At 32.5% G+C, this 15,248-nt stretch overlaps 1 protein-coding gene across 1 annotated transcript; it reads left to right on the top strand.

Moving 5' to 3' along the window:
* The first annotated feature begins 594 nt into the window (after window positions 1-594).
* On the top strand, window positions 595-3,272 carry LOC127720770 (uncharacterized). The gene is made up of 2 exons (XM_052227522.1): window positions 595-721; window positions 2,449-3,272. The coding sequence occupies exons 1-2, from the start codon at window positions 625-627 to the stop codon at window positions 3,270-3,272; spliced, it is 921 nt and encodes a 306-aa protein (XP_052083482.1). The 5' UTR covers window positions 595-624.
* The last annotated feature ends 11,976 nt before the right edge of the window (window positions 3,273-15,248 follow it).

Genomic DNA, 15,248 nt, shown 5'->3' on the forward strand with positions numbered 1-15,248 from the left:
AAGTAAATTTGAGAATCGCGAAATTAAATCGCCGCGAAATAGGCTAGAAAGGGCTAAACGCGAAATAAAGTATCCGCAAAAATAAGTTGGTTTACAGTAACCAAATAGGGGCAAGGAATCAGATCTTTGCATGAAGGAGATATATTCCTTGATTTAAAAAAAAATTCAAAATTTTGTTACAGCACATATAAATAACACAACATCTGTATTTTCATTACTGGCTGCGCTTGTGAAAACCTAATGAAAACTCCATCAAAATTCTTGATGCGGTCATTGTCATTACAGGAGCAGCAGCTTTTTTTCAAAGTGATCCTTATGTTGTTTTATGCTGCTGTTAATCCACTGTCACATTCACTTACATGTTTAACCCCACCATATTATTGGTTTTTCTGTCTAAAATGAATCGCTTATTTTTCATTGGTTGACGTCGGTTACTGTCTACCATATCTAATTTTCATTTCGTGTGTAATTGTAACATATAATTGCTTACACCAACGACCTGGTGTCTCCGGTTGTTAATTTTCTTATTCGTATTCATACCACATTTCCTTATTTTGTTAATCATTCATTATTATACAGGCTTCCAAACAATGTTTTTGTGGCGATTCTTTGGGCGATCCAGATATGTACCAAAAGACAAATGACAGCGAATGTAATCAACCATGTCGGGGCAATTCGTTACAAATATGTGGTGGATCCTGGCGAAATTCTGTTTATGAATGTAAGTAGTTTTTAATTTTGCTTGTATTTAAATAATAGCAGAAGAGAATTAAACGTTAAAGCATATTTTCAAATATAGTATACAACATTTTTGTGTGTGTTTGTTTTTTAAACAAGACACTCATAGTTTGATTTATTTATTTTTAACTATGCTGTCGCACTTGATGTAATCCAACAGACATTTTTTTCCATTTAGTACTCTTTTTCAGACGAGACCCGCGTCCGGCGTACACAATGTCAATCCTGGTATCTATGATAAGTTTATTATAAAATATCTTGATGTAATGATATTTATTTAAAATTCCTTTTTTCAGCAATAAAAAATAAAAAATAAATCGACATGCAATTTAATTTGCAATGTCGTTACTGTACTTTCAATCCAACTTACTTTATTACGAGCAAGCAGTATATGGTCAGGTCAGCGATTTTCCGATTCAGACTTATTGCCATTCTCTTATTCAAGATTATGCATTTACTGTCATACATTGCAAATACCAATGGACAGTATAAAAGCTTCTCCAAAATATATATTTTTATATAATTCATGCAGATATTCTTTTTCGAAATATAGAAATGAAATATATACGTCTCAACCCAATCTTATTAAACATAACATTTATTAGGTTTTCATTTTCAAATACGTTACCTTAAACATCATTGAAGAGACATAAATTGTGGAAATGCACTTCTGGTGCTGTAAAATTGGTACAGTTATTGTATCTGTTTGTCATTACCTTAAACTGAAATGCAAATATGCATGGTTTTTAAAGATGAGAAAACATAATTGTTTTGGGGTCTTTTCGGTTATTCTTTCGCATGGATGAAACTGTGAAATATCTGTAAATTCTTGGATAATCTATAAACATCGTTGTGATACCTAAGCGTAAAGATGAGGCATATGTTTTCGATTTTTTTTATTCTAAATGAATGATTGAAGGATTACTAGTTTTTAGTAGTTTACATTCTTTTTTGCAATAACATTTTACTAGGGATACATTCTACATTTTGTTATATCCTATTATTTAGACTTATCACCGGGTTTGTACTTACATGAGCAACACGACGGGTGTCACATGTAGAGCAGGATCTGCTTACCCTTCCGGTTTTTCCGTTGATCTGTTTCTTTTTTAGCCATGGCGTTGTCAGTTTATTTTCGACTTATGAGTACGAATGTACATTTGGTATCTTTCGCCTCTCTGTTAGATCACACTTGTTTCAATACTTATACACCCTTGGTTTTCAACTTTTTGGCAAAAGCATTTCGGACGCATACAAGGTATAAAGTGTGATTTTCATTTTTAACTACAAAAAAAGGTTGTGTTACTAGCGATTGTTTTATTCCATCTGTTCAATATATGCCCAACTTGGATTGACTGAAGACGATTAAAATTACAAGCTGCAATGCATGAGTGAAAAATAAAAACAGTGAAAGCGTAATCAAACAATTTTAAAGGTTTTCTCTATGAGTTCATGTATTACCCTCTATCAATCAAACATAGTTATGATCTTTTGAACACATTATTCATATGGATTGGACAAGATTTTCGTTTAGTTTAGGTATACTTGCTGCCACTCTAATCGTATAGAGTATCCACCTTTATTCCATTATTATATCTTCGAGATGAAGGGATATAAATCAAAGCCAGCAACAAGAATTAAAAACCATAAGACATCATTTAAAAAATATAAACAGATTAATTTGATTTTCTGTTTTATTTAAATTCATAGTCATAACAGCAACAGTTCCAACTACCGAAATGACAACACTGCGACATTCTACAGTGACAGTGACAACTACAGAGATGACAACACCTGGACATTTTACTGTAAAAACTACAGAGATGACGACACCGCGACAATCTATAGTGAAAACTACAGAGACGACAACACCTGGAAATTTTACTGTGAAAACTACAGAGATGACGACACCGGGACAATCTACAGTGATAACTACAAGACAATCAACCCTTGGTCAATCAGAGGTGACAACTACCGAAATGAAAACACCTAGACATTCTACTGTGATAACTACAGAGACGACAACCAATAGACAATCAGTGACAACAGCAGAACTTATAACACTTGGGCAATCAAAAGTCACAACTACCGACATGACAACACGTGGAAAGTCGTTAGTGGCTACCTTAAAAATAACAAAGCCTGGAGCATCTGACGTGACAACTATGAACACGACAACAATTGTGGTAAATTCCCAGGTCACTTCTGTTGAACCAATCATTCCACTTGAATGCCTATGTCCCTGTTCTAAGGTTGGGAAAGGCAAATGGAATTTCTTACGTGGAATGAATCTTACTCTTGATCAAATAAGAGAAATACTGAAGCCAGAATTAGACCTAATGAAAAAAAAACTAAGTATCAACAAATCAAATACAAGCCGGATGCGTCGTTTGAAGATATCAGCTCCAGATGATCGTGTATCGGCTACATCCGTAGGATATGTTGGAGTCATCTTCATTTGCCTTACAACAGTTTTAATTGTGTTCATTGACATACTCGGCTGCATTGTTGCCAAATTTAAAAGACGTTCTTGATTACAACTTTAAAGAAATGGTTCCTGTTGCTTTTGTGTTTTTTTTTCTTTCTTAAATAGACATATATAATCTAATCAATTGTTATCTTGATTTTTGAAATGTGCACGTTAAGTATACAATGACATATGCATGAACATTATAGTTTGTCTTGATACGAATGGGTCTGTTAGACTTAACTATTTGTTTGGCATTTGTTACACATGCACATGTACTTCGTCGAACCAGTATTAAAATAAAATTATATACAGTGCTCTGCATTTTCATTTCATTATTGTATATAACACTGCATTTGTTGAATATCTTTTTTGAGCTTGATTATTCTTGTATTATGTCTTTGTATAACACTGCATTAAGGGCATCCGATACAGTTTCAAGGGAGTTAACTCTTGGCGCGACGTTATGCGTTTGAATTCCCGCAAAACGTCACTTTTTGCGGGACGTAATGCGTGTAATTTTCCGTAATAAGAAACGTAATGTGGATTTTCGATGCTTCAATTTCTGTTTCTCCCGCATGCTAACTTCTAAACCATTAATATTAGTGCATTTGATTCTAAAAGGAAAACAGTCTAATAAAATCAGAAGAAATAAAACATATTACTGTTTCTGTCAGATCTTCAACAAAGTATCGTATAGTGAGCAATCTCAAGACGACTGACCCTTTTGGTGTTACTAATATAATGCATGTCAATTATCATTTTTATTATCATTCATCATCCATGATTTGGTCCGAATCCGATTTTCTGACATTTTATTACAGCACAGAAAACCAATGATATTTTAAAACTAATACCGAAAATTTAGGTACACGAAGAAATAAATTTCCTAACTGAACAATTTACTAAAATAAATAATGGTATGCCGCTAATATTAAAAATGATACAACAAAGTTCCTATTTCTTCCACGTTGCACGTATTTTATCTAACAAAAGGCAAAAGTCAACAATATTAACGCCGAAAAATTTTGACGGAACGTAATAATGGTATACAAATGTCCGGCGTCTGTCTGTCCGTCTTTAACATAGTACAGCACAAATATCCAAATTTCATTAAACTTAACATAGTTGTTTTTTATGATGGTCAAACGATAAGTATACTTTTTGGTGAACGTTTTGAGTTACAGGACTTTGTAACTAAAACAGAGGTGTTTTTTTCACAGTTCGCGCCGTATCTCAAAAACGAATTATGATTATTGCTTAAAACTGTACACACTTCTTAGTTATATTAATCTGAAGATCTGTGTACTTTTTGGGGATGATTCAAAATTTTATTTTACAGTTATTGAGTTTATGAAAAAAGAGGGGGTTTTCACATGTCGCGCCGTATCTCAGAAACTATTTATAATTATTGCATAAAACTTCACATACTTGTTACTTAAATTAATCTAAAGATCTGTATACTTTTTCGTGATGATTCTTTAATTCATTTTTGAGTTCTTGAATTTTTATTGAGCTTCAATTTGATATCATAGAACACATGATGTGATATATAAACTTCCTATTGAGAAAGAATAAGGAATGAGTCAGGATATACTTAGCATGAATTCCTGTACAACCCCCGTGTTATTTTAAAAACATTTATTATGGATTTTTTTTTCATAAGACGATGGGCGTATCATGCGCTCGTAGCGCAGCTGTTTATTTTGTTCTTTATTTTTTTTACAAATATATTAGAGAAATGACGGATTGACATCAAATACAATGCAATTTCTAATATAATTAATATTTCCAAATGGCATAACTCTTTTAAAGAACAGTTGATATGCACTGATTTTCGAACGTGTCCATACGATATTAGTTTTATAAAAATTTGGCAAGAATTGTACACTTGAAAAATCTATTAACCAGAAGGACATAAAGGACAGACAGAGGAATGGGCGTGTGATATTTTATGTACCCCGCAATGCGTCGCGCTGTGGTGAAAAAATATATATAGTTATTTACCAATAAAATTACGCTATGAGAGAAGTACTAGTATTTGGCCATGGATTTTAATCGCAACTTGCTACCCTCTCCCACTCTCTCCCCTCTTCCCCCTAAAAAAACAGCATTAAAAACTGAAGAGAAAGTATATAATAGTACAAGATTATAAAAGTGACGTGCAGAGGCGTATTCAGGGGGGAGGCTCAGGCCCCCCTTTTGAGGAAAAATTTTGGTTGGTTATATAGAGAATCACTGAAGCGTGACGAGAGCGGGCCCCCTCTTATGCAGTCAGTGGGCCCCTACTTATGAAAATTTCTGGATCCGCCACTGACTTGCTTTGCAATCGTACTTTAAGTGGGTATAGTGTGGAAAGTTGGGAGAGGAACAGAAACAAAACCAAAGCTGGGAGTGGGTGGGGGAATAGGTAATATGTCCAGTCCTTTCGCTATTAATTCAATCGTTTTGCCAAATCAAAAATTTCAAAATTATGGGCTAGTTTCTCTGTCTGGACAAAAGCATCCTTTGGCAAATTGAAGATTCTCCTTTATAAGATTTTGTTTTTGTTTTCTGACAACATAAAAAAAGAAGATGTGGTGTAATTGCCGATAAGACAACTCTCCACAAGAGACAAACATGACAAAGAAATTAACAACTATAGGTCATCGTACGGTCTTCAACAATGAGCAAAGCCCATACCGCATCTATTAGTCAACTATAGAAGGCCCCGAAATGACACTGTAAAACAATTCAGACGAGAAAACTAGCGGCCTAATTTATGTACAAAAAAGAAGTTCCGTTTGCAGGAAAAGACCTCATGTAAGTAACCTTTGTGCTGTGATCCAGTGGAGATAATTTTATCAAGTGAACTTTAAAACTATTCAGAAGCCTATAAATTTTATTCAATTGATCTAGAGGTCAACATATTGTAAAAAATAATACACGAGTGTGTACAGTACATGTACCTGTATGTCAAGTTCTAAATTGCCGAGTCTTTAATTCTAAAAGCCGTAAAATTATCAACAGTCCGTAATAACTTTTCTTGCGATGTTTCTCACTTAGACCACAAACAGAGACAGGTATTTGTGATTCACATGATTTTATTTCCGAAAACAATTTGACCAATTTATAGGTAGCTGTTTACAAGCAATATTTATACATCTAAAAAATGTCGCCGGTAACTTGCAGAGATAACGTCGAAATTGTCTGCCAGCGACGTCGTGCATTTTAGCGCTAACGTTGAGGTTCCAAAGGGGGGGACTCAATTTTTAGGATAACTCGCGTTTATCATGGAACCCAGCACGGTGACATATATTTTTTATTTGAGATTTGGAGAAAGCATGACAAAATGCAGTTTATGTAGAAAAATGATAAAAATGACATTTTTAGAAACACTTTATTTCCCTATTTTTAGGTTAAAAAAAATACAACTTTGAGCATCTGGCCCGCAATGTCAAGCAAGGTTTGCATAATTGTATAGTCATTCGTGTAGGGATTTATTTTTTTCCTTATTGTGTCTTATCACAGCTTCAAATTGAACCCGATCTTAATAATTTACGACGAAGAATATCTGCTCCAAAAATTTTATAACATTGCCTAACTTTTTTACAAAATTGCACAAATCCCCAATTTTCAGCCTCAATTTTCTCGAAAACAAGCATGGTGACCTATGTTTTATTTTGTGTTTTATTTAATAACTCGCCAAGGCCTACAACATATTTCAAAATTATAAAAATGACATTATATCGAGAAACTGTATCGGATGCCCTTAAGGGGATCGCAAATCAGCAATACAGCTTGTACAACATTTGTTTGTTTGTTTGTTTTTTTTTTTCATTGTTTTTTGTTATTTGATAGACATAAAACTCTAGAAGGAGTTCAAAGAAAAGGTGGAAAGATATTCGAAAATTGGGTATTTTGGTAAAATTGTTCTGCAGTCACATTTATTGTTTTATGTAACTCAAATAAAGATTTTGCTTCGTCGTGTTTTCCCTGCATGCTAAATAAACATGATGCCTCGCTTGCAAAAAATTGAAAACAACACGTTTAATATTTTTTTGCGTCCGAAGCGCTTTTCTAGATACAGCATACGAGCAAATGCCATTGACGAAATATATTTCTAACAACATACCTATAGAAAAGGTACAGTTTTCATTACATGCACCATATATATATATTAGATTTTGTAAATATATTCTTGATGTAACAAAAAATTGTACAAATATTGATGATTCTCTCTTTATATTGTTACCCACATGTGTATGTATTGGCACCGCCTTATAAACTCATCTACAAAGCTATGTACATTAGCTTTCAGTGACTATTAAACAAGAGAGGTAGTTACAACCAATACCAAAACTATTACGAAAACAAATTTAAGAGTTTGCTAAAAAAAATGCTTCAAATTAGATGTTATTAAGCATTGGAAAAGCATAAGATTCCATGTCTCATGGTGAGTACAGCAAATAAAAAAATAACTATTAAATGTCATACTCAACTTTGAATTTGAAAATTTGGTTAATATCAAAAACTAACAAAAAAGATTCTCATTATGTAGATTTAGACTAAGTAACCATAGTCTCAGAATTGAGGGCGGTCGTTATGAAAGAATTACTGATAATCGAGGAAAATTGGTTGTATTTCCTCGTCACAATACAATATGTAAGTTTTACTCACTCAACACAGTTGAAGATGAAGCTCATTTTTTTTTATTTACATGCTCTCTATATAATAATATTAGAGAACTATATCTTAATAATATTTTTTATAAGTTTCATAACTTGATAAAATTACATAAAGATGATCTTTTAATCTAGATAATGTCAAATAATGATATATAATTTATATCAGAATTCAGTGATTATCTTAATTCTTTATTTGAAACAAGAAGGGCAAAAGATCTCAAAACAAACGTTCTATCTTGACAAAAAAAAGTATAGGTAAATAACAATAATTTATGAATATTTGATGTGGACCAGGAGTTATCCCCCTTTGTATTCTGTTTAAACTAACGTTCCCCTTTTTATTATTGAACAATTATTGTTTGTTATATGTATTAATAATCATAATTATATAGTCATGTCTGTATCTGTAACTTGATTGATATGCTTGTAATAAGTCCTATGGTTAGAAAAATAAAATAAGTGTACCTTGTTCACAACATACACCACGATAGAAAACATTTACTTGTCTAAGACCAAGTATGGCCTTGCTAGAGAACATTAGGATATAAATCGTGCCATGCAACTGATATCAAAAACAAAGAAAATGTCTACCTGTCTTAAACTACACAAATAACAAATTTACTTTAAAGGATATAAAATAATGCTCCAATAGTTTTGTTTAAAATGAAAAAAAAATATGTGTATGACTTAAATGTAATAACTTTAATAATAAGATCTTGGCATTGTAGACAATGAACAGCCAAATGTCCGAAATATCGGTTTCATAGCCCAACAACTAGGTTAATAACTTCATGCTACTGATGGATGCAGTTGAGGAATTTGCCAGAAAATTGATAAAGTGCGAGCAAGATGAACCAAAATAGGACACTATATCAGCTAGATGAAAGATGTTCGATCATGCATTTAGAAGCGCATTTATAAACCTACGATGCACAATGAACGCATGTGTTTCTTATACTTTCTTGAAGCAAGAGATTGTAATGCTTTATCCTCTCTTTAATTTTACTACAAATATGTTGTCCCAACAGAACAAGCGTCAAAACATATTGTTTGTATATGAAAAACTCACTATTTGGATTATCTAGCTAAAAGATTTTTATTCATAAGATTGTTTATTGACCGCTAATTAGCTTTTGGCTTTTTTTCTCTTTTGTCTTTGTTGTATTATTGTTGTATACAAGACATTCAACTTTTTTCAAATTCCACAAGACGAATGGCTGTTTTCTTAACAAAAAAATATGTATTATAATCGTCTAATCAATGGTTTTTTTTTTACAAACTCATTTTGCGTTAACATGAGGATTGACGGAAACTTTGTTTATTTCAGCCACTTTAGTATCTACCATTATTTTGTTTATTCATGATAAAATCCATGTTAATCATGTAGATCTAGTTCTTAACAAAACATTTTTCGACAGAGTATATGGAAAACCTTTTTCAGTTATCATTAGAAATCTTCGACAATTTTTTTTACCCAATTACCTTATTCAAATATCCTCGTAGCAAAATACAATTAGATCAACTGCTTAGCTATTATTACTGACAAATAAGTATTATCTTTAAAGATGACAAAAAGGTAATTCCAAATTGTAAACATTTTAAATTTTGAATAAAGGTGTTATAAAAATGAGGAGATGTGGTATGATTGCCAATACTGCAATAATCAACCAGAGTTGAAATGAAGTATTAGTTAGCAATTATAGGCCATCGTCCGGCTTTCAACAATGAGAAAAACCCAGACCGTATAGTCGGCTTAAAAGGCCCCGACATGACAAATGTGAGACAATTCAAACAAGAAAGTTAACGGCCTCATTTATAACAAAGCAATTTACGAAAAACAAATATAAGATACAAGAACCAACGACAACAACTGTACTACATGCTTCTGACTTGTGAAGGGCACATAAAGAATGTTAAAAGATGAAGGCTATAAATGAAGCAATCATAGCGTTGGCGATTATTTTCAAGTTAAATATTTTTTGATAATGAAACATCAACATTGTATTATTTATTATACATGGTTATGATCAATTGATATCCGTGTACTTTGAAGTTTACAAAGTAAACAGGATGTAAGTCAATAATGTTGTAAGTAAATGTTTATTGAAATCAGATAACGACTTAATGAAAATTTAATTTTTCATTGTTTGATAAATGGTTTGTCGTTTGTCGTGCTTTGAATTTTATAATGCAGTTCACATTGGACATCCATGTATATTTTCTTTCAAATGATACTCTGCGAATTAGAAATGTACAAACAAAACAGTCTAGGTCTATATTTTGAAATGGTAGATTTCAATAAAAAACAATTTCAAATGTAATATATATGCATAATGCAACTTCCATTACTTATATTTGAAATATTGAAATAAGAAAAAGTGGAGACGATACCATTAAGGGAATAAAAACCCGAAATTCAAAATAAAATACCACTGTGGCTGTAACAAAAACAAATAAAAGACAAACAACAGTTCAACAAAACAACACACAGAAATGTAAAGTTTTTCGTTTCGAAAACTCTTCCCAAATTTCGAATTGAGTTGTTCTGTACGAGCGGGAAGATCTTGATCCTCTTTTGAAAACCGAAGTTTTGCTTATGTAATCGTCATATAAATGACGTGTTCTAAATCGTCTTTATGATCACAACAATATATTTGTTTCATTGATATCTCGACGTCCCTACTTCACTGTGTCTTAACTACCCCGGCAAACAATGTTTGCACTCGATAGTATCTAATGTCCGGCATGGTGACGGACAATCAACAGACAGAGAAAAGTAGAATTTCTGTTTATTTATTTATTTTTTAATGACATTGTAGAATAAACATACACATATAACTATTTTCGATTGTGTGATGTAATATTTTCAACAACCGTTCTAGATTAATGGAGAAATAAGTAAAAAGGCACATACAAATGGTGAATTGAGCGAACCTTGCTACGAATTTGTTTAATTTCATTTTAAATTTTGCACATTGTACGGAAATAAAGATATTAACACAGAGATTGCATGGCTAGTCACTATGAGCACCTTAATATTTGCATTTCTGTGCTTGGAACGAAAGAAATGGGTCATGTCAAAATGGAAGCACCCTGTTTCGTCAATGTTGTTTATTACATAAGGACTCGGTTTTGCCTCAGTAAAGGACCCGGTTTTGTTTTGTTTTGAAACCACAAATCTATGAAAAGCTACGTTAACACGGATCTGAACATTGCCCATCGGAAGAAATTAAATATGTGAGTCAAAAAGATGTTATAAAGATGTTATTGCAATACAAACATGTCGTGTTAATATGTATTTCAAACGGGAACTTTTCGAAATAGGGAGTAGACATTTTTGAATGCTATACGTATACCTTATTGAACTTATCTTCGAACTAAATTTAAATGAAAATAAATACTTTATAGCATGTACTTACATTAATTCATTATGATATAAAAAAGAAGATGTGATGTGATTGCCAATGAGACAGCTCTTCACAAGAGACCAAATGACACAGAAATTAACAATTATAGGTCACCGTACGGCCTTCAACAATGAGCAAAGACCACGCCTCATACTCAACTATAATAGGCCCCGAATTGACATTTGTGAAACAATTCAAACTAGGAAACTAACGGCCTAAATTATGTAAAAAAAAAAGAACGAAATAAAAATATGTAACACAGCAACAAACGACAACCACTGAGTTACAGGCTCCTGACTTAGGACAGGTACATATATACGGAATATAGCGGGGTTAAACATGTTAGCGGGATCCCAAACCTCCCCTTTACCTAGGAAATTGGTGTAACAGTACAACATAAGAACGAACTATAAGAATCAGTTGAAAAAGGCTTAACTCATCAGATGGATACAAATAGAAATACATCTCACAAATGTTTGTTTATTTTCTATACTACTGTAATGATGTAAAAATAAGAAGATGTGGAATGATTGTGTTACCATTTCAATTTATCAAAAGATTAAGGATAGTATGCTTTACTATACTATACGCTATGTTTACAATATATTTACTCATTCGTTCATCAATTGACGGACAGTGAGAGAAAAAGCTCCGTTTCGAAGTCCGTACTTTGACATTTTCATTTATTTCCATTTAAATTTAGTTCGAAGATAAGTTCAATAAGGTATACGTATAGCATTCAATGGTTTACTTTTACAAATTATGACTTGGATGGAGAGTTGTCTCATTGGCACTCATACCACATCTTCGTATATCTATTAGAACGTTTTGGATATCTCAAATCAAAATGGTTGCCTTTTGAACGTGTATTTTATGTCCGCTTCAAAATACACAAATTCTAAACTTCCCTATTAGAAACAAAATAATGACATCATGCCATGCTCTAAGCTCATTTTAACATAGGTAGGTAGGTATTATATTTCTCAATATTTTATACCTTGCTAACGCTTGGTCTAAAAAATTTAACAAATATAATGCCTACCTATGTTAAAATGAGCATTGAGCATGGCATGAAAGAATTATTTCTTTTTATAAAAAAAAATTGGTTTGCAACATTATAACGTCCAATATCTTCGTCTTCGTCTTCGTAAAACAACCTAAGTGGCAATTTAGCCCGTGCAAAATGACAATTAGATAGCTTTCCATCAGAGACCAAATGACGTAAAAGTTAACAAATATAGAACTCCGTATGGCATCCAACAATGAGAAACACCCAAACGGCATAGCAAGCTAAAAATGCCCCGAAATGAAAACTGTAAAAAAAAAACTAACGTGAAAACTAACGACCTGATTTATGTACAAAATAAAAAACGAAAAACAAAGACAGGTATGACATACAGCAACAAAAGACAACCACCGATTTACAGGCTTCTGGATTTGGTACTGGCACATACAGAATGGCAAGGTTGAACGTGTAAGCGCCCCCCTCCCCCCCCCCCCCCCCAAAAAAAAAAAAACAAGAAAAAAACTGTTTTGAACAGCACAACACGATTTATAAGATCTTTTTCAGCATAAAATCGTTTAAAAAAGTTCCCCTTGCTACGCTCGGCGGTATAAAATCCGTTCATGAATACGCCCCTTTCAAAAATCATGGCCTCGGTCCGCCCTTGCATATTGACAACTTTAAACTTGACTAACGTGCTTAAATTGTAGAACATTTGTCAATGAACGATAATTATTATACAATGAAGAGATAAATCTATATATAATAGTTGTACTATATAGGACAGTTGTTAACAACATGATACTAGTGCATTAAAGAATTTGTTAATGTTAAAAAAAAGAAGAAAAAAAAAGAGATAAAACAACGTTTATTTATAAAATTACTAATCAAATAATCATCATTGCAATTTCCGTATGGCCTAAGACTATTATACTAACTTATACTTAGTATTATTGTAACAAAGAGGGGTAAACAGATTTTTAACGCACTATTATTGTGGTCCTTTGCGCCGCATGGAAATTCCTTTTCTTGGGCGATTCTGCATGCATAGACATTTTTCTTTTCTCTTGCTGTATAATGAACGTTTAGTTTCAGAATATTTATTTTCAAACGATCATAGTCTCTCCCTGTAAGTAGAGCGGAACATTAAGAAAACCATCTTGTTGTCCCAGAAAATCACATATCAAATGTGCGTCCTTAAATTTTCAAGGCCGTACACTATTTAATTTTGAACATTTAAATTTACATAGTTGATATAAAAAAATCTAATTGCGTTACAAAACCTTCATTTCTTTTTAATTTTATCTTTTTTTTTTATACAAAACAAAATTGAAATTTGTTTTGTTCTAATATAGCAGGAATTCAAGTGTTTACGGATTCAAAAAGGTTATAAGTTATCCTCTGAAAGAAAATGTTTTTCAACGATCCCTAAAACTGCTGTTGAACGCCATATTTTAATTTTCGTCATGCGATTATGCATTATTATCTATGACAAAACCGTGTCTGCTTTGTGAAATTCAAGGACAAAACCGGGTCGTGCACATTGACAAAACCGGGTGCTTCAATTTTGACATGACCCACTTTTTTCATCCCATGCACAGACATGCAAATATTGAGGTGTTCATAGTGACAAGTCTTGAAATCACCGAGTTAATATCTTTCTGTCCGTATTTTTCTTTCCGTTCAATGTGCTCAATTTAAAGTGAAATTAAACAAATTCGAGGCAGGGTTCACTCAATTCACCATTTTAATGTGCCTTTTTACTTATTTCTCCATAAATCTAGAACGGTTGTAGAAAATATTACATCACACTATCGAAAATAGTTATATGTGTATGTATATTCTTCAATATCATTAAAAAAATAAATAAATAAACAGAATTTCTACATTTCTCTGTCTGTTGATTGTCCGTCACCGTACCGGACATTAGATACTATTGAGTCCAAACATTTTTCGCCGGGGTAGTTTAGACACAGTGTACTTACACAATATGACTACTTTGAAAATGAAGATATGCTTTGGTAGTATTCTGGAGGTATCGGTACGGACTTGAATAAAAAAAATCCTGGTTTCCTTTATTCAATACGATATTAAAAAATATATCTGATTTTGACGAATGACGGTATATTTATTGCAATAATTATTAATGGTACATCTAAAGGTTAATAATTGAGATCTCTGACGAATCACGATAAAATTTTAAACAAGTGGATGCTAACGATAGCCGAAAATGACAATTTTATATCAGAAATGTTTTTTTATCGTTCGTTTCGAAAACCAAGACTTTATAAACAGTGGAAAGTCTAGTATCAAAAATTTACCTCCCCAGTAAACACTGAGACCCAGAAACTCTGCAGTATTTGGACTTTCTCCGCGAAGACACTACTAATAAAAGTTCACAGAAAAATGTTTTGATAAATAGTTACATGAAAATTTAACAAAATAAAAGAATTATTAAATAACGTTATCATCTCCTTTTTGATCAAGCATTAGGTTGGTTGGGGAAGCAGGATAAAGGTGTTTTGTGTTCAACTGGTTTCAAAAGTTGCTACTGACTATAGAGTCGAAAGATACCAAAGGGACATTCAAACTCATAAGTCGAAAATAAACTGACAACGCCATGGCAAAAAAAGAAAACGAACAAAAGACAAACAGCCAAACACAACATATAGAAAATCAAGACTGAGCAACACGAATAGTATGTATACGCCACTGGAAAACATTAATTCTCCGTTAGAATAAGTCTATATAGTCTATAAAGATATGTTACAGTACACATTGGAATTCAGTAGGATCCAGAATCATCCTAGTACAAATTGAAATTGCAATATGTACTAGTAGAAATTTGAATTCTGATCTATACTAATTAAAATCATTTACAAATCAGAATTCCAATATCTACTTGTAGAAATTGGGACATCCAGATTTGTACTAAGATGATCCTGGATTGTACTTAATTCTAGAAG

The sequence above is a fragment of the Mytilus californianus genome, unplaced genomic scaffold, assembly GCF_021869535.1.
Source record: "Mytilus californianus isolate M0D057914Y unplaced genomic scaffold, xbMytCali1.0.p SCAF_11, whole genome shotgun sequence".
Classification (NCBI taxonomy): Eukaryota; Metazoa; Mollusca; class Bivalvia; order Mytilida; family Mytilidae; genus Mytilus; species Mytilus californianus.